At 50.4% G+C, this 18,140-nt stretch overlaps 1 protein-coding gene across 2 annotated transcripts; it reads right to left on the bottom strand.

The window, feature by feature from the left end:
* Window positions 1-3,831: 3,831 nt before the first annotated feature.
* On the bottom strand, window positions 3,832-17,375 carry MYOZ3 (myozenin 3). 2 transcript variants are annotated; one of them, XM_032851568.1, is made up of 8 exons: window positions 17,278-17,375; window positions 16,936-17,079; window positions 15,397-15,458; window positions 9,363-9,517; window positions 8,396-8,464; window positions 8,153-8,288; window positions 7,555-7,717; window positions 3,832-4,558 (listed from the first exon to the last, which is right to left on the bottom strand). In XM_032851568.1, the coding sequence occupies exons 3-8, from the start codon at window positions 15,455-15,457 to the stop codon at window positions 4,390-4,392; spliced, it is 753 nt and encodes a 250-aa protein (XP_032707459.1). In that variant the 5' UTR covers window position 15,458; window positions 16,936-17,079; window positions 17,278-17,375; the 3' UTR covers window positions 3,832-4,389. The 2 variants fall into 2 exon arrangements, with proteins under 2 accessions (XP_032707459.1, XP_032707458.1); XM_032851567.1 differs by having other exon boundaries at window positions 16,936-17,375.
* Between the last annotated feature and the right edge of the window lie 765 nt (window positions 17,376-18,140).

The following is an 18,140-nucleotide window of genomic DNA, read 5'->3' as shown; positions in this document are numbered from 1 at the left end:
GCTTATCATTATGTAAGGATCCTCTTTATCACAATAAAGTCCCCTTGGAAGGAAGTCCCTTTGCCAGGAAGTCCCCTTGTCTGATGTTAATGCGACTAGATTAGATCCTATTTCTCCGGGACAACATCTAACTCTTTATCCTTTTCCATTTCTTTAGTTTACCTCCAGGTCGTATTTTTAGGAGTGCTATTTGTGAAAAGCATAGAGCTGGAATTACTTTTTACCCAAACTGGAGAGTCTTTAAATTGCTGAGCTGTATACATTTACATTATGATAACTGAGATATTTAATATTATGATAACTGAGATATTTAAATGTATTTATACTTTAATTTGTGTCCCTTTAATTGCTTCTTGTTCCATCATTCCTGCTGTCTATAGAATTGATCTCTGTGCTCACCATTGCTTCTTAGATTCTACACTTTTTTCCTGGATCCTTCCTAAAGCATGTTCTTTTATTCTTTCAGGAGTTAGTGGGAAATTCTCACACTATTTATTTGTCTGAAAATGAATTTATTTTGCTCTCACCTCTTGAAGATATTTTGAAGATATTTTTCTATTATTGCTGTCATTTGAAATGTCGTTCTTTTGTAGGTGATCTAGCTTTTTCACCTGGGTAATTTGTAGGTAATTTCAACTTTCTTGAAATTTCTCTGTGACTTTGGAGTTCTGCAATTTCAATACAGTGGGTTTTTTTTTTTAAGATTGTATTTGAGAGAAAGAGAAAGAGAACATGAGTGCTAACACAAGTGGGGAAGTGGGAGGGGGAGAGGGAGAAGCAGACTCCCCGCTGAGCAGGGAGCCCTTGGGGCTTGATCCCAGGCCCCTGAGATCAGGATCTGAGCTGAAGGCAGAGGCACATCTGCTCAATGAACTGAGCCATCCAGGCTTCCCTCAAAAAAGTGGTTCTTAAGTGTGGATTTAATATCCCTTTTCACGACAGGGTGAGGATGGTGTGAATTTGTGCCTTTTACCAAATATGGAGAAAACCCAGTCATCCTAAAGCATCTTCTGGAATTCCTGTCAGTACCGTCAGACGCTTTCATTTTATTCTCCACGTCTTTTGATTTCTCTCTCATACTCTTGGTTTCCTCACCTCTCCATGAAACATTGTGGGCACTTCTAGTTCACTAATTCCCTCATCAGATACATCTGATCTATTACTGATTTGTCCATTCACTTTTTAAAAGGTGGGATTGTTTTGGTAAAATATAACACATGTATAGAACAAGTGCATAAAATACAGATGTACAACTAAATTTAATACTCTAGAGTGAACACCCCTGTAACCATCACCCAGATCCAGCAGCAGAAATTGTCCAGCTTTCCCCAGGAGCACTTTATCCCTTCACAATCACCTTCCTTTCTTTCCTCCCAAAGTTAACCCCATCCTGACTTTTATGTGAACACTTCCCTGCAACACATACATACGTGTTTGTATCCACCTTCCCATGTGTGCCCATTTGTGCTTGCGCTGCGCCCGCGCTGTTACGTGAAACCCAGCTCCTCTCCGCTCGTCGCTGCCGTAGTGCATGTCTGCTTTCTCAACATCCTGACTGGTCTCAGTCCTTTTCACTTCCATATCACCATACAACTTCATTTAGGTAAGGAACAGAATAGGCAAAAGCATAGAATTTTATATGAACAGGCAAAGAACAGGATTTTATATGAAGGGCTCACTAGGCCCACAAATTACACGAAAGGTTAATGCTCTGCTTTTTCAGGATCCATGTTTCACTTGTTGTTGAATAAAGATGCAAAGTACAGAATGGTCCACAAGGTATGATCTCATTAAACAAAGATGTAGTTTTGCACCTCTACACCTTTATGCACTACATATTTAATCGAGGCTTCCTAGAAGTCTAGAAGCTCCAAACTGTCACCCGTGGTTACCTCCAGTATATGGGGATGAGGTCGAATGCAGAAGGCTGGGAAAGTCTATGAACACAGGAGAAGCTATGTGGTCCAATCCTTCCACATTTTACTTATTTGTTTATTTAGATAATAAGCATTCTTTTTTTTTTTTTTTTAAGCAATATCAGCAAAAGCAACATCATCAGAAAAAAGAATGTGGGTTTGCTTTCAGGTGCAGCAGGCTCTCCTCTCCTGTAGCTGGTGGTGGCCATCACCGTCCAGAACACAGCACAGCCAGTCCGGGGTGGGGTCTAGATCCTCTCTTCTATGGGTCATACACTTTCACAGTTGGTTTTCAGCTCATGCAGATGTGGCTTTCAACAGCACCGTCGCCCCCAGTTCAAGACAACACATCAATGGCAGGCAAGTCTAATAGGCTGCTGGGCCCTGGAGATGGTGTGGGGTGCAGTGAAAGTCCAGAACCAAAGGAAAATATAATCACTACCCCAGGCATTCTGGAACTAGCTGAATTTCTCACCTTCTCATCTCCCCAAGAGAGGGAACCAGGGAGAAGGCAGAGGGAGGTAATTCCACTTCCACATCCACAGGGAGCCCAACAGTAATCAGAGGCTTTCCTTCCGGCTTAAGCTTTGCTGACCCCACTGACATCTTGCAGCCAGCTTTTAAGAACAGGAACATCTTTCCCAGGCAAGAGCAGGAGCTGTATGAAATCTAATAACGACTGAGGGCTTCTTAGGTATGCATCCATCACTGTGCTCACCACTGCCCTATCCAGGGGCTTCTGGCCTTGTCCTCATCTTACAGGTAGAGGGATGGACGCCTCCCAATGAGAAATGACTTGCTCAAGTTCACATGGCTGGCAGTAGAAGTTAGAGCCCACCCCATCCAGCCTCACTTCCCAACCTGCACTTTTCACTTCAAAGCCCTGAGGCAGGACACTGTGCTTAGATGGTTCCAGAGTGAGTGGACATTGGCCTGGCCACCCAGTGTGGCGAAAAGGGACAGCCACTGGAACTAGACATTCCCATTTTGGCTCTGGCCCTGAACAAGCCACTTCTTTCGAGCCCGGATAGGCATATCCTGTAAAATGGGACAATACCTTTCCCTCAGGGTTGAACTGAAAATAAGAAATAGGATATGTGGGACCTTACTACCAGCCCAAGCACTGAGGCACCCAATAAAAAGGAGCCGCCACTGCCAACATTGTCATTGTCCTCTTCCTCATCAGTTGAACTAAGAGGCATTCCTTTCCCTCCTTTCCTAGTAACTGGATACAGTCCTGAACTAGCCCCGGCAGAGACCAGGATGAGATTTACCCTGAGGCTTGCACAAGATGGTGAGTGGAAGGGGAAAAAAAAGGGGGCCTTCCATGTACCCCACACTGCAGCTGACCTATAAGGTGCCCAGAGGGGTGAGGGGTGCCCCTTCTTTCCATCCCCATGGCCATCACCCAAGTCTAGACCTTGTTTCCTGCAGGCTTCCTGGCCTCTAGTCTTAGTCCTGCCCAATCTTGCCACATAGCAAGACCCATCACTCCCCAGCTTAAAACCTACCCCCATCTCCTTAGTAAAGAAACCCCAAAGCTGGCCCTCACTGACCCTCTAACACAGCCCCTCCTTTCTCCAGAACATAACCTCCTCCTCCTGTGCGCAATTCCACACTTCGCACATGCTGGTTCACTGGGCAGGAATGCCCTCCCCATTACCCCTTTTGCCCTCGGTGGCTCTCACTCCTCCTCTGGGGTCCCCCTCAAAGTCTCTGAGAAGGTTCCTGGAATCCCACCCCATCCCCAGGGGGCACATCCCCCCCCCCCCCCCCCCCCCCCCGGGGCACCCCCCCCCCCCCCCCGCCCCCGCCACCATGGCACTTTCTTCCTCTGTCAGCAGGCAGCGTGCTGTCAGGGAAACGAACACGAATTACTGCTTACTAATCTGCCTTCCTGACTGCCTTCTCTCCTCTAGGTCAGGCCTGGGCGTACTCGCCACACACTCCCCCTGGGCTGGCAGGGTGTCCAGCACACAGTACGTACTTAGCAAATGCTTAGACCTGCATCTCAATGCAAGGAAATCTTTCTGATTATCAGAGTTCTCCATAGGTTAACCAGCCACTAGCAAGCTGCCTGTCGGGGGAGTATAAGCTGGTGTCCATGGCAGGAAGGAGGGGAGGCATGGATGTGAATTCACTGGTGGCTCGGATGCCGAAAGACACAGACCATGAACAAGTTTCACTGGAATCATCTGGGAGTGTGGTTACTAATAGAAATTCCCCAACTCAGGAGATTTGAATGCTGCAAGTCTAGGGCAGGCCAGAAATCTGTACGCAAATCATCATCTCCAGGAAATTCTGAAACACACCCCATCTGGGGACTACTAAACTTTGTGGCCGTGGAGGCCATTTGTGATAAGGTTTTGTGTGTGAAGAGCCCCATCATAAACTGGGAAGTGCCATCCAGAAGTCTTGACTCCAAGATGTTACCCAGACACCAAGACAGGGGAATTGAATTTTCAGGCTGGGGCTACAGCTCCTCGGACTCAGGGAGGTTGCGGACCCAGCCTTGCGCCACTCTGTTGAAGCTGGGTCTGAAGCGAAGGCGTTCCAAGCCACTGATGAGCTCCGGGGCGAAGGGGGTGCCTGCTCTGGGAATAGTCTCCCCCACCAGGGGTCCTCCAAAGGGCACCGGGGTCCTGGGGAGAGAAAAGCAGCAGGGGAAGTAGACTGTGTGGGAGAGCACTGGATAGCAGACCGCTGACACGCAGGTCACCATGTGGGGGCCCCTCCCTACCTCCCTCTAGGCCTTAGTTTCCCCACCTACATACGGCAAGGCTTTGTATTATCTTTAACAGGTTTCTGCAGCTCTGCCCGTTCCTTAGCCTGTCTCTAGTGGGGATGGCTTGGTGCTTGGGAATAGGCATGAAATTTTCAAAGATAGAATTGGCTAGTCCCAGGCAAAACTCTAGCTTCCCCTTAAGTAAGTTCCGAAAGGCAGTAGAGCTGGAATGGGGTTTTTCCTTCCTCTGCTCATCTCCCCTCAGGACAATATACACCCAGGCCAGAGAGGGAAGAGAGGGTTAGAAAGAGCACGGAGAATCCAGAGATGGACATGATAACAGACACACTACTTTTTACCTGTAAGACTAGTGAGAAGAAATAATTTGATAATGCGGCAAATTTGGTGAGATGGTGGGCAAAGTTTCACTCAGATACCGCTGGTTAGAGGGTAAATTAGTGCTCCTACCTTGGACAACTTGCAGGATCTTTTCAATCTAAAAAATGTGTGAACTCTGTGAACCAGCAATTGCACCTGTAGGCACAGGGCCTAGGGAAGCACGTGCATGCACAGCAAAAAGAAATGGGCATGAGCAGCACGTGGCTGCAAACCAGAAACAGCCCGGATGTCCACGGGCAGAACACCAACAAGACAGACGTGTGTTCACATGGCGGAATACCATATAGCCGCTTAAAGGGAATGAAAAGATCTGTGCGTGTTGAGTAGGATAGATTTCAAAAGATCAAAAAGGCAAGCAAGTTACAGAATGAGATACAAAGTATTAAAACGCACAGATACATATAAAACAATGCCATTAACTATAGGACTGGAACTGCTGGGAGAAAATGACCTGAAAACGGACGCACCCACCTGACCACGGTGTTACCTTTGGGAATTTGGGAAGGGAACTGGGACTGGAGGATGGTGAACAGAGGGCCCTCTCTTTATTTGTAGTTGCCTGTGTGTGCGCGTTCGTGTGTGTGTGCGCGTGCGCGTGTGTATGTGTGTGTAAGAGAATATAAGTATGTTATTTTAAAACTATTTTGTCATCTAAAAAAAACTTAAAAAGCATGGCTCATGTAGTGTTTTCCTTGAAGCCTGGGAGCAGTGGGAATGGGGGAGTGCTTGCCCCTGGGGTAGAAAGGCAGTCCTCGGGCCAGGGCCTGGGCTCCAGCCAGGAGAGTGGGTCTGCCCAGACCACCCCGGCTGTGGCGGCAATAGGCAGGCCCTGTGAGAACAGGCTGGGCAGTTTCCAAGCTGCACAGGCCTCACGATCCAGCCCTTGTCTGGAAGCCCAGAGCCCTGGATCCTTAACGCAGCTGGGCCACTTACACTGTTGCTCACCCCTGTCTCGGCCTCAGTTGGCTCTTCTGTCTCAAAGGGGGCCTGAGCTGAGGACATTCTAAAGCCCTGATGGGAATGTGTTTCCTCTTGTCCTAGTTGCAGCCTGAGAAGGATGGGGCCAGCCCGGAAGCCAGCACCCAGGACTCCATGTCTTTTGAGGGTACATAGCCTCACAGGTAGGGGCTGAGGGCCCCAGGGAGAAAGAGAACACAGTTTGGCCTGGCAGAAACCCCAGAATGCATGCCAATGACTCGTGGCTCCCATGGTGCTTCTTGGGCACGGTTCTTCCCATGGGGGCCCTCCCTGGCTATCAGCGGTTTGAGGGGGGTCCCCTCCCTTCTGAGTAGTCTCTTCTCAGGGCTGATCACCCCCGGGTGTCCGACAGTCTCACATGTGGTCTGAGCAGGTGCCAGAAAAGCTGGACCATGGCCGCCTCCTGTGGGCCCTCCTCTTTCTCACTTAATGCCACCCAGGCCAGAGGAGCATTTCTCAGAAATAGCATCAGCTCAAGAAAGACAACTGCAGGTGAAATGCATCCCCCAGCCCAAAGCCTTCCTCCAGGGCCAGGGTCCTGTCTTGACTCCTAGGATTTCTCTTTGGGCCCCTGGGACAGGACACCAAATTTATCCCTTTCCAATTCTCCCTATTAGCTTTCCCAACCATTATTTCAGCCTGTAACCAATACCAATACTAATACTAATAGCTACTGTTTATTGAGAGCTCATTACTTGGTAAAAACTTTGCCTATGGCTTCTCATGCCATCCTCATGACAGTCTTACAAAGTAGATACTGTAATGGACTCCTGTTACAGTAGTCAGATGGGGAAGTAGAGGCTCAGAGCGGTTAAGTCACTTGCTCAAGGTCACACAGTGAGGCGAGGAGTCATCGCCTGTAAGCATGTAAGCCCACATGAGATAAGCATGTAATGCATGTAAGCCCACATTGAGACCCCAGGCTCTAAATAGTACAGCCGCTCCTCTGTGGCTCTCACATCTGGCGGCCGATGTTTCTCCGCCACTCCCCACTTTGATACACTTCAAAGCCATCTCTAGACCTTCTCTAGACCTTTGAGGAAAGTGAGGAGAAGGCTGAGCTGGTCTAGGACTGGTGAGATAGGGGCACCACCCAGAGGAACATGCATCAAAGAGGGGGCACACAACAGGGAGGAAATAAGAAACCGGGCTCTGGAGTCAGACAAACACAGACTTGGACCCCGCACCCGCCGCCTCCTTGTTTCGTGACTTTGGGCAGGTTGCTGTTGTTCCTGAGTGGGTCCCTTCACTGGCAGAATGGGAAAAAAAATGCAGCATTTCCCGGCCCTGTTGTGTGGAGAAACCAACAAGATGTGTGGCATTTCCCCCATTCATTGCCTGTACATTTCTTGAGCACCTACTCTGTTCCGAGGTAATCATTCGATTGAGTTCTAGCAAGAGCTCAATCCATGGGAAAGTGTTCCAGTAGAGCTTGGCATGTGAAAGGGCTCAGGAAATGCAGCCCCTGCCATGCTGTGATGGGTACCTGCACAGCCTAGCGATTTATCCCCAAGCTGCCCCTGCCCCCCGCCTTACTTGTTGAAATTTCGATACTGGGCAAGGCTGGGGGTGTGACTTCTGCCATCGCTCTGGTAGTCCCGGTAGCTGATGAACTCCTGCCAAGGACAGCGGTAGCCCTTGGGGATGGCTGTGTGGTTGAACTTCTCTGGCGGGACCCCCTTCAGTGGCTCGGCATAGCCTGGAAATGGAGCAGGGCTCATGGGGGGCAGGTGGTGGCGGAGGGAGGTGGCTGAGCTCTTTTTTTCCCCTCAACCCCCACTCCTGTCCACCCCACAGATATGGTTGGGGGAGGGAAGCCTGGAGCTGGGATGGGGGGCAGGGGGAATATAACACCAAAGTTGTTCCAGCAAAGTGGACCAATCCTTCCCCATCCCTGGAAGCAAGGAGGACTGGAGCAGGGGAATTTCAAGTTGGGGCGTAGACTCTGGCTCGGTGTGTGACCTTGGGCACATTGCTGCACCTCTCCGGGCTTGTGTTAGGTCTGTGGAGGAGTGTCGGGGTCCATGCGGGAGGTAAACTAGATGCTCTTTGGGCACTGGTTCCTGCCCCATGGTGGAGCACTGCCGGGATCTGGTCCCACAGCCCCGGTCCCAGGACCTGGGGAGGCCCTCACCTGGTGCCAGGGTGCTGGGGCTGCAGGCGCGCTCCGTGGGGAAAGCTGCGGACTGGGCATCCTCGGGGCCCTGGGATGAGGCTGGGAAGATGTGGAGCTCAGAGCGGCAGTTCTGCCCCTTAGGGCCGTTGGCAACCTGGGCACAGGGGCGGGTGCTCAGAAGCCAAGGACTGCTGCACAGAGCTGCCTGGCCCCTTCCCCCAACTTCGCCTCTTACGGGGGCTCCCCTCCCTGTACACTCACCGTCCCCAGCTCCGCTGATCCTGTCACCTTCGACCCCAACACCTTCCCCTTGGCACTTGCCTCCACGATCTGTGGGGGCAAATAGACCGCAGGGAGTCTCAGTGCGGGAAAGGACCAGGGTTCTCCCTCCACCAAAAAAGGGGAGGAGGTGCATCATCTCAGTGCCCACATCTCAGGGATGGTGAGGGGATGAATTAATAACATAGGGTGCTAATCCCAGTGCCTGGAACAGAGAAATGCTCTCTGTATGTTAGTTGCTATTCTAAAATTGACCTTGGGCACATAAACTTCTTGAGTGTCAGTTTCCTAATCTATAAAATGGGATTAGTGTTGATACTGTCTAGCTTATAGGGCTGTATGAGCCTTAAATGAGATGATACACATGAATTGCTTGGCTAGCAAGTAGGTGTTTTATTGTCTTTACTGTTCTGCTTTCTGCCATCTCGTCCCCTCTCAGTCACCCTCTGTTGAGTCCAGAAACTGAGAGGAGTGTGAGTTCATTTCAAGTAACTGAAACTGCCTGCTGACTTTTTGAAGCCTGAGGATAAGCCATTCTTGTCACTACTGGCAGATGGTTTTCTGGCCTTTTCCTTCTGCTAGGGGCACGAAGAGAAAGAGTTTTGTGTTTTCTCTCTAAGGGCAAGCTCAAATCTAATCTAAATCCTGCTCACTGCAAGTTCAGCGCAGAGCTCTTTTGATAGGAGCCAGAATCCCCTCCCTCCCACAGCTCACCCTGCCCCTTCCACTTCATGTTTTGCATCTGGGGGGAGATACCGCTTTTCTAGAATCACACAGCAAGTCAGGGGCTCAATCTGATAGGAACATCACAGCCTTTCCAGCTGGAGCTGGAGCTGGAGGGACTCCCCAGGGGCCAGACATCGTCATCTGGCTCTCTGATTGGCTTTAGGCTAACCACTGGCCCTCTCTGGGCCTCAGTTCCCTTAGAAGCACAATGGGATGAACTCACCATCCTCGGGCTCGCTGCAAACTCAAAGGTGAATCTCTGTACCCGGCGCTGTCTCTTCTGGAAGAGGAGGGATCCTCTGTTGTTGCGTAGCGAGAGCTCTTCCATCATCAAGTCCTGGGGCACGCTCAGCTTCTTGCCCAGGTCCAGCAGAGGGGCTGCCCAGAGAGGCCAGAGTGAGCTCTTACCGCCAAACCCTCGGGGCCCTCGGGGCTGCCTGCCTCTGAGGGCATCGGCCTCCGAGCGCTTGCCAGGGTGTATGAGAATGCCGGTTCCTCCCCACATTTGCTGACACTAGGAGTCACTGTTCTGGGGACTCTGCCTACCTGGTAGGCAGAAATGACACCTCAGAGCTTAATTTGCATGCGTTTGACACTCAATGAAACTGAGCTCCATTTCAGATAGATGTTCTTTGGCCATTTGTATTTATTCCATGAATTTCCTCTGCAGTTCTTTGCCCACAGTGGTTGGAGTCGTGGGAAATGGTCAGATTCTAGAGACTCTTCTAAAGGTAAGCCAGGGGAGCGAGCTCTGCTGGGGAAGGGGGCTGGGGTTTCTGGCCTGAGCCACTCTGTCCTCATCCTGGGAGCAGCCACTCACTGAGATGGGGAGGGCTGGAGGAGGATGAGATGGGGAAAGATCAGGAGCTCAGGGTTACACATGTGTTCTTTCCATTTTAAAATAGCCTTTTATTATTTTAAAAATAGTGTGTATATATATACATTGAAGGAAGTTAGAAAATACAGATATAAGGGGAACAGAGAAAAATACCATTTCTATCTCCCAGAGGTTGCTACTTTTAACACCTTAGTGTATATCCATTCGTATCTTTTTCAAAGACTATATATTCATATGTGAGGGGCGCCTGGGTGTCTGGGTGTCTGATGCTTGATTTCAGTTCACATCATGATCTCAGGGTCCTGGGATAGAGCCCTCACATGCTTTCTCTCTCTCGCTCTCTAAAATAAAATAAATAATTTTTAAATTAAATTAAATTTATTTATTTGAGAGAGAGCGAGAGAGAGAGCATGAGAGGGGAGAAGGTCAGAGGGAGAAGCAGACGCCCCACTGAGCAGGGAGCCCGACGCGGGACTCGATCCTGGGACTCCAGAATCATGACCCAAGCTGAAGGCAGTCGCCCAACCGACTGAGCCACCCAGGCGCTCCAAAATAAATAAGTTTTATCAGAAAAAGACTATATAACCATGTATGAGTTTTCAGCCAAAATGAAGTCATAGTTATACATGCTTTATAACTTGCTTTTATCAGTTAAAGATATCCACCTGGGCAAGTGGACACATTTTTGTTTTGTTTTGTTTTATACAATACCTAATCCATATTCAAATTCCCCTAATCGCCTGCAGAACTGGGCATAGAAGGTTTGAAGAGCCTTGCAGATGCCGAAGTAGAGAAGCAGAGACAGAGGGAGCCAGATATGGGAGCCTCCTGCTCACGGGAGAAACTGACCTGAGGTAAAAACTGGGGGCATCGTGAGCTTACAAATGGTTTTTATTGTTGTTATTTGATGAAGACCATTACATTTCTTTCTTTTCTCAGAGTGAGGACTCATTGTGATAGCCACATAGAGGGTTTCCAGGACTGATGGCTGTTCTTAGTAGTTTTGGAACCCATTCATATCCTTTGTGTCTGTCCCCCGCTTCCAATACACCCACTTTGACCCACTTCCCAACAAGGGGAGGCTCTGGGAGGAAAGGGGTGACAGAGGGGTGAGGACACCAGTAGGAAAAGGATACGTGTGGACAGCATGGCCAGAGTTGTCCACCTCTAAAATCGGATACACCGTGGTTCGTATTCCAGCTCTATAAATGGTGTTTAGAGTCGGGAGCCTGAATGAGATCACTGGGGATGTGAGGGAGAAAGAGATCTGAAGCCTGAGCCCCAGGGCTCTGGCGCCCAGACCCAGGAGCTGAGGAACCAGCCACGGAGCCTGGGAAGGGGCGCCCCGTGAGGCAGGAGGAAAGCCAGAGAGTGGTACCCTGGAAACCAAGTGATAAAAGCATTTTGGGGAAGATGGGGGGCTCACAGAGCCGAAAACTGACGGTCCTCCATAGTGTCAGGGCCTTATTATCGGTCATCTTCACAAAAGTAGTTTCTATGGAGTATTTGGGTGTGAAAATCTTCTTGGAAAGTGTTAAGAGAAAATGGACAGAAGGACATTCTAACCATACCTCGAGGAAGCAGTGAACCAAATATAGAATGTGAAGTATTTTATAGGGCAGCTGGCCTGGGTTCTTTAAAGGAATAAATGACCTGGGAAAAAAAAGAAAAAAAAGGGGGGGGCTGTTGGGGCAGGTATAGGATGTACAGACTCAAGGAGATTGAAGAGACCCGGCCACCAGATAAACAGTGATCCTTCTTGGAGCCTCATTAACACAAACTAGAAAATTGGAGAAAGTTGACTGTGGGACTGGTCATTAGCTGGTATTAAATCGAAATTGCTAATTTTGTTCAGGGTACTAACATCTTCGAGGTATATAAGGAAACGTCCTCTTCATTATTTTCCGTGCATCCTGAAGTGTTGAGGGGATGAAACGACAAGCTTTTTGGGTTTTGCTTTGGGCTCCAGGAACGAAAGGAGGACTATGGGGATTTGCACTCTCTATTTTTGTGTGTTTGGAAGTGAGCTTAATAAAATGTTAGGGAGAGAGGGGAGGCGAGAAAGCGTAGACAACAGCTTTGAGGAGTTGCACTCCATGGGACCGAGGCAGCGGCAGAATCAAGAGGTGTTTGTTTTTAAGAGGGAGAAATAAAAGCATGTTTTTTAGCTGATGGGAAATTTTGACAATGCAATAGAGAGAGGGCAGACTCCAGGACTGGAAGACTGTCCTGGAGCGGGACAGAGGCGAAGGGAAGGGAGGGGAGGGTGTGGACAGGGAGAGGTCCTCCTCCACAAGGGGAAGGGGAAGGAGAACTGAGAAAGCCAGGTGGGGAGGAGGGAGCTTGCACTGGACTCTTTTGGTCCCTTCACTCTTCTCAGTGCAATAGGAAAAAAGGTCATCTGCTGAGAAGGAGGACGGGGGAGGAGGCATTGGGAGTTTGGGGATGAAGGTTGCCACCATCCTCTAAGCAAGTCATATGGGACAAGGAGATGGACAGGGCTGCCAGGCAGCATGTGGTGGGGGGTGGGGGCATGCTGGTGCTGTGGTTCAGTCCAGTCAATGGAATCCAGACAGGCTTTCAAAAAAGGAGGCTGATGATTTTTTTATTCTTTCAGCAAATAGAGAGGACCTCCTGCATGGTAGAGACAGAAGGAGATCCATTGTAGGTTAAGAGGGGAAAAAAGTTAAGTTTCAGAAGAATCTGCATTCTAAGATCCCACTCATTTATTTAGAAAAACAAGTACTATATGTTTATGCATGCTTTGAAAAATCTGCGCGGAGATATGCTGAGTATCAGTAGTGACTATTTACGGGACGTAGGAAGAAGAGGGCTGGAAATTGCACTATTTTTTTTTTTAAACAATGAAAGATACTGCCTACTAAAAGCGTGAAAGACTATATCTAAATACATAATAAAAAGTCCCCTAGTATCGGATTTTCAGATACTACCAGATAAATTGAGCTCAATATTAAAAAAAAAAAAGTTATAGATAAAATCTATCTGATAAAACAGTTCCATTTCTAGGCACTCATTCTTAGGGAGAAAAGTCCAATAAACATGCCTGAAGATAGAGACGGTTGTTGATAGCACTGAGGGTTCAGCTTGTGAAAACCACACCACCGTGTTGTGGGGGTGCTGCCCAGATGCCCTTCATCTGCGGCTCAGGGTCCCAAGTGCCCTCTTCTGCTGAGCACTGCCCCACTGAGCAGAAGGGCTCAGGGCCCCGTCGCTCAGGACAGGATGAATTCTGCGGAGCCACTCAGGCTCTGGAGCCCCTGAGGGATCAGGCCGAACCTGGGCCAACAGCTGAGCCCACATGCTTGCTGAGCCATTTCCCCTGCCCTATCCTGCTTCCATCATTTCCCTCCTCCTGAGGGTGTGACCTCAGTAAGTCACTCTTGTGAGAATGCTTAGCTCTGCTTCTCCGGGTCCAACCCGAGATGAGCCTGCGTGACCGCCAGGAGAGGGGGTGTATCAGTATACTTAACAGGATGCATGCTTGGGGGGGGGCAAGGGTGGGGGAGAGACAGCATACCAGCACGGGAGGGAGTCCCCGCTAGGCTGCTAAGTGAAGCAAAAGGTGAGCTGCAGAGCACGCGTATAGTACTCAGCCCACGTGCACGTGCGTTTGTATAAATGTGTTTATATATGAACGGAAGACGGAGTTACACAGACGTGCTAACCGTGGTTATCTCCAGATGGTCCCGTTATGAGGGACTTTCACTTTCAAAGTCATTCACATCTGTTTTTTCTGAATATCTTATGAAAGGGATGTATTATTTTGCACCACCGTGCAGTCAAGAAGCTACTCTGGAGACAGAGAGATCTGGAATCCAGTATCAGCTCTAGCAACTGTTAGATATGGGATGGCCTAGTTCCCCTGAATCTTGGCTTTCTCATCACCAAAATGGGGACAATAGCTAACGTACAGCATTGTTGTGAGGGTTATATAACAGGAAGCAGGGAAGCTCTTAGCACAGGATCTGACCCAGAGGAAGAACATAATCACGGTGTCTGTGTTATTATTACCTTACAGAGGCTGTCTTGTCATGGTACTTTAGTTTCAAAATTGTTTTGAGTTAATACCCTAGCAACAGCCAACAATGGATGCATTTCCAGTCTGGCATAGATGATATGTGCCCACACTTGGGGGACTGTAATTAATTAGTTACTTAGCCAAGGGAAAAGAGAACACATTGTCTGCTTCTTCTAGTTAGAGCATCAATACCTCACAAAGTTGGCTTATGTTAGCACCCAAAATCATGAAATTTAAAAAAAGGAAACTTGATGCCCACAAAAGGAGGCAAGAACACGTGAAATAGATTCGGACAACTCCCATATGAAGTCATACAAGAGGATGAAATACTTAGAAGCTGCATGGGGCAGAACAACAGTGGTGTCCTTACAGCACAGTCTGTCGGAGCTCGGGGCACGGTCCATGTGCTCCAGAATCCCCCGGGGCACTTGTCTCAAAGGCGCATGTCCTGCCCCCTCCTCAGGTCCACTGAATCGAGATCCTGGGGGTAGATGCTGGGAATCTGCATTTTTAGCCAACAGCAGCGTTCACTATCATTTGCACTGTAGGGTGAGAGCTCTGACCTGGTTGAATTTGTTTTTAAAATACTTGAAATCCCCATTTCAAGCCTGCGTGGCTCAGGCAGTAAAGCGTCTGCCTTCCACTCCAGGTCAGGTCCCAGGATCGAGCCCCAGGTCAGTCTCCCTGCTCTGCTTCTCCCTCGCCCTCTGTGTGCACACTCACTCTATCACCCTCCCAAATAAATAAGTAAAATCTTCTAAACAATTCTTTGAAAATAAGATACTTGCAATGCTCTGAAGTAGGCCAAATCACCGGACTCCAAAATTATGCCAGGAGTTCCAGAGGGGGTCTCATATGGTGATAAACATGTATTTTAACTGATTTCTTCATTGGGTGAGCCAACTTTCAAGTGAAATGGTCTGAGTCACACTGGGGAGTCTGCTTTGGCCAGCCTGTCCCCATTCTCCCTTGACAATTGTCTCCTGCCACGGGGGCGGCTCCGGGAGACCCATAGTGACAGGAAGCAAGGGCACTTGTGGTGGGAGGGAGCGGGGGAGCTTGGGACCACAGTTAAGTCTGGAACTGGGGCCAGAGCCCTCATGCTCAATTTGGGGCTGAGGTAAGGACTTCATTAGGCCCAGGGCCCAGTGTAAGGCATTCAGTCTCAGCCTCTGGGTGTGTGGCCATCAGGGCAAGGCCCCTCCCAATACTTCGGGAAGCTTCCCAACCCAAGTGGCAGATTCCACAACACTCCCTGGGGGCTGACCTGGAACTCACACCTGTTTGCCCAGGCCTCAGGCCAACAGGCCCGAGTGGCTACACTTTGAGACCAGGAAAGGATGGGGCCTGAAGAACGCACAAGGGCAGAGTCCGCCTTACCTGGTCCAGCGAGGTCGCCTGTGGCAGCCATCACTGGGCCCTTCTGCTCCTTAGGGATCATCCTGTGGAAAAGAGATGCTTGCAAATGGGCGAGCCCCCATCCACCCCTCCCCAGATGTCCTCCCAGTCCCTGGGACACCCAGCCTCAGCTCTGAACTGCCTTGCCCCCCCAACCCCAGTCTCGAGGAAGGGTTGTCTGAGCTGGACAGGGCTTTGGGGGTCTCTGTGTACAGAGGAGGAGACTGAGGTCCAGGGAAGGCAAGAGGAGGTGCCAGAGGCCACACAAATCTGCTTCCCATGTTGCCAGGGAGTCACTCTTTCTTCAGGGGGCAATCTCTGGGAGATGAGGGGCAGGGGAGATGGGGGGGTCTCAAACAAATGTCACCCGCTGATGCAGATGAGCTCTAATCAGAGGCTGAATGAGGTTGAAATCAGGGAGGGGAAGAAAGGATGGGTTGTTAGGCTGGGGCTGTGCTAGGGTCTCCAAGGCTGATCCTGTCCTTCTGTCCCCAGTACTGGCTCTGAGGCATGAGGGCACAGGCTGGTCCAAGAAAGCCAAGAGACCTATCACCCCCTTCCCTATGCCCCATCCCTCAGCTGACCTACAGGGTGCTCTCGCTCACCCCTACTCTATATCCTCCTCCATCCCCCCCTCCCCCATTTGCACCTCATGACACTTTCCAGAGACCTTGGAGGAGATTTGCAAACAGAATGAGGTCCAGAGCCCCAGAGAACCCCTGCAGGTTCCAAATCCAGATTCCCTAACTTGCCCCAAGCAGAGAAGCCAGAGCTCTTGAGTCTCCGACAGACTACCCCTGTGCTTTGCTTCCAGGTTTTTCTACACTCCTTCCTTTAGAAAGAAACAGTCTGTCTCCATCTGTACACCCCACCCTCACACGGCCCCAGGGCAGCGGGCACTGAGTTGGGCAACCTGGAGTCTAATCCGTGTCCCCGACCTCCTCTGTGACTGTGAGCAAGCCGCTCCCCAGGTTTGTGCCTCAATTCCTCACGTGTCTCTGTAGCATAAGAAGGTTGGCCTAGATCATGGGATCCACAGACGGGCTTCAGGGCACCCACAATCCCCCACCCCGCAAACCATATCGGATCTGAGCGTGTCTGCAGGCATATGGGGTGAGGGCCATGAACTGAACTCCGACTGTGACCACTCAGGAGGCCACAGTGCACGGGTCTGTTTCTTGATAAATACTCCCCTTACAGACATGCGCAGACCCTGGGAAGGGCCCTCATTCCCACTGTCAGGGGCCCCGCTTCCCTCTGCAGCCTAAAGACCTTGAGGTCCCACCCAGAGCCATTACCTCTGCCCACCTTGAATCCAAGCCATCCCTTCCCATTTAATCTAGAATGATCTAGAGCTTAAATCCCTCCCCTCCCAAACCAGGCACCAGGCTTCCTGGAGGCCCCAAGCTCCCAGACCCTTGGCAGGGCCCTTCCTCTGCTTGGGGGCTAGGGCTCTGACAGCTGGCTCATCACCTCTGCCCACACCCCATAGCTCCTCAAGCTCCCCTAGGATCCTGGTACCTGAGTGGCGGGACCACAGTGTGCAGGAGGGAATGTCAGGCCCTCAAGATTAACACCTCTGTCGGGAAGCTGAGAGCTGAGTGGTCCTGTAGGTGCTGGTGGTCCTCCGTCCAGTCTGAGCAGGGCACGCCTTTGCAGCCAGCTCTGGCCTCAGCAGACGAGAATCAAGAATCAGTCCTGCCTTGCTGTGGCTCACAGCCTTATTTCGAGCTGCAACAGGATCCAGGGACAGATGCTAAAAGCACCAAGCCTTGGGGAAGACAGGTGCCCCAGCAGCAGGCCCTTGCAGACGGAAGGGCTTGCACACACGCACTCACACACACACGCACACACCAGAGTCACCTGGGAATGGTGAGTCAGTTGCCAGTCACTTGAGCTTGCTAATAGTATCCTTAATACCTAGAACGGGGCCTGATAGGAATTCAACAGCTGTTTGTTGAATGAATGGATGGATGGATGGATGGATGCATGAATCAATGAATTTTCCCCTGATATCCTTGCTTGACTTGTTCATTTCTTCTTTCCGGCCTTTCTTTCTTCCTTCCGCTCCCTCCTTCCCTCTCTCCCTCCACCTTCTCTCTCCCTCCACTGAGTTCCGATGAACGGAAGATAAATAAGGCAGGGCTCTGTCCTCAAGGAGCTCCGCCAGGCCCAAGTCAGACCCCAAAATAAGCCTTTGCGATGCATGATGGGAAATGCTCTAGGAGTACCCAGGGGAGGGTGCCACCAGCTCTGCCTTAGGGGTGGGGGGGTGGGGGATGGGGAAGGCACTTCCCAGAGGAGACATTTGATCTGGGCCTGGAAGGCTAGTTAGTGGGAGGGAATTCAGTGGGCAGAGGGGCCCAGGCCTTGCGGGCAGAGGCCGTGTTGTGTGGAATAATGTCAGGGGTCCGCAAGCAGAGCCAGAACTTGCCCCAGAGCCGAGACATGGGTCGGAGCTGGGAGTTGAGGCTGGACAGGTGGGCCAGAATCACAGCAGGCTTTGCCAAAGGCAAGTGTGCTTTAGAAAGGACTGCTGAAGAGTTTAAAGCAGTGGAATGGAGCGGTCAGGCTGGCATTTTCCGAATATGTCTCTGGGCTGTCAGGTGAAAAGTGAGTTGGAGGGGGCCAGCCTGGAGGCAGGAAGATGTGACTGTGGTCAGGTGGGAGAAGGGGAGGCTGCAGGGGACAGGGACAGAGTCCATGGAGAGGAGGAGGAGGAGGAC

The sequence above is a fragment of the Lontra canadensis genome, unplaced genomic scaffold (assembly GCF_010015895.1).
Source record: "Lontra canadensis isolate GAN:19392208 unplaced genomic scaffold, GSC_riverotter_1.0 scaffold5, whole genome shotgun sequence".
Classification (NCBI taxonomy): domain Eukaryota; kingdom Metazoa; phylum Chordata; class Mammalia; order Carnivora; family Mustelidae; genus Lontra; species Lontra canadensis.
This window is presented reverse-complemented; position numbering and strand designations above follow the sequence as displayed.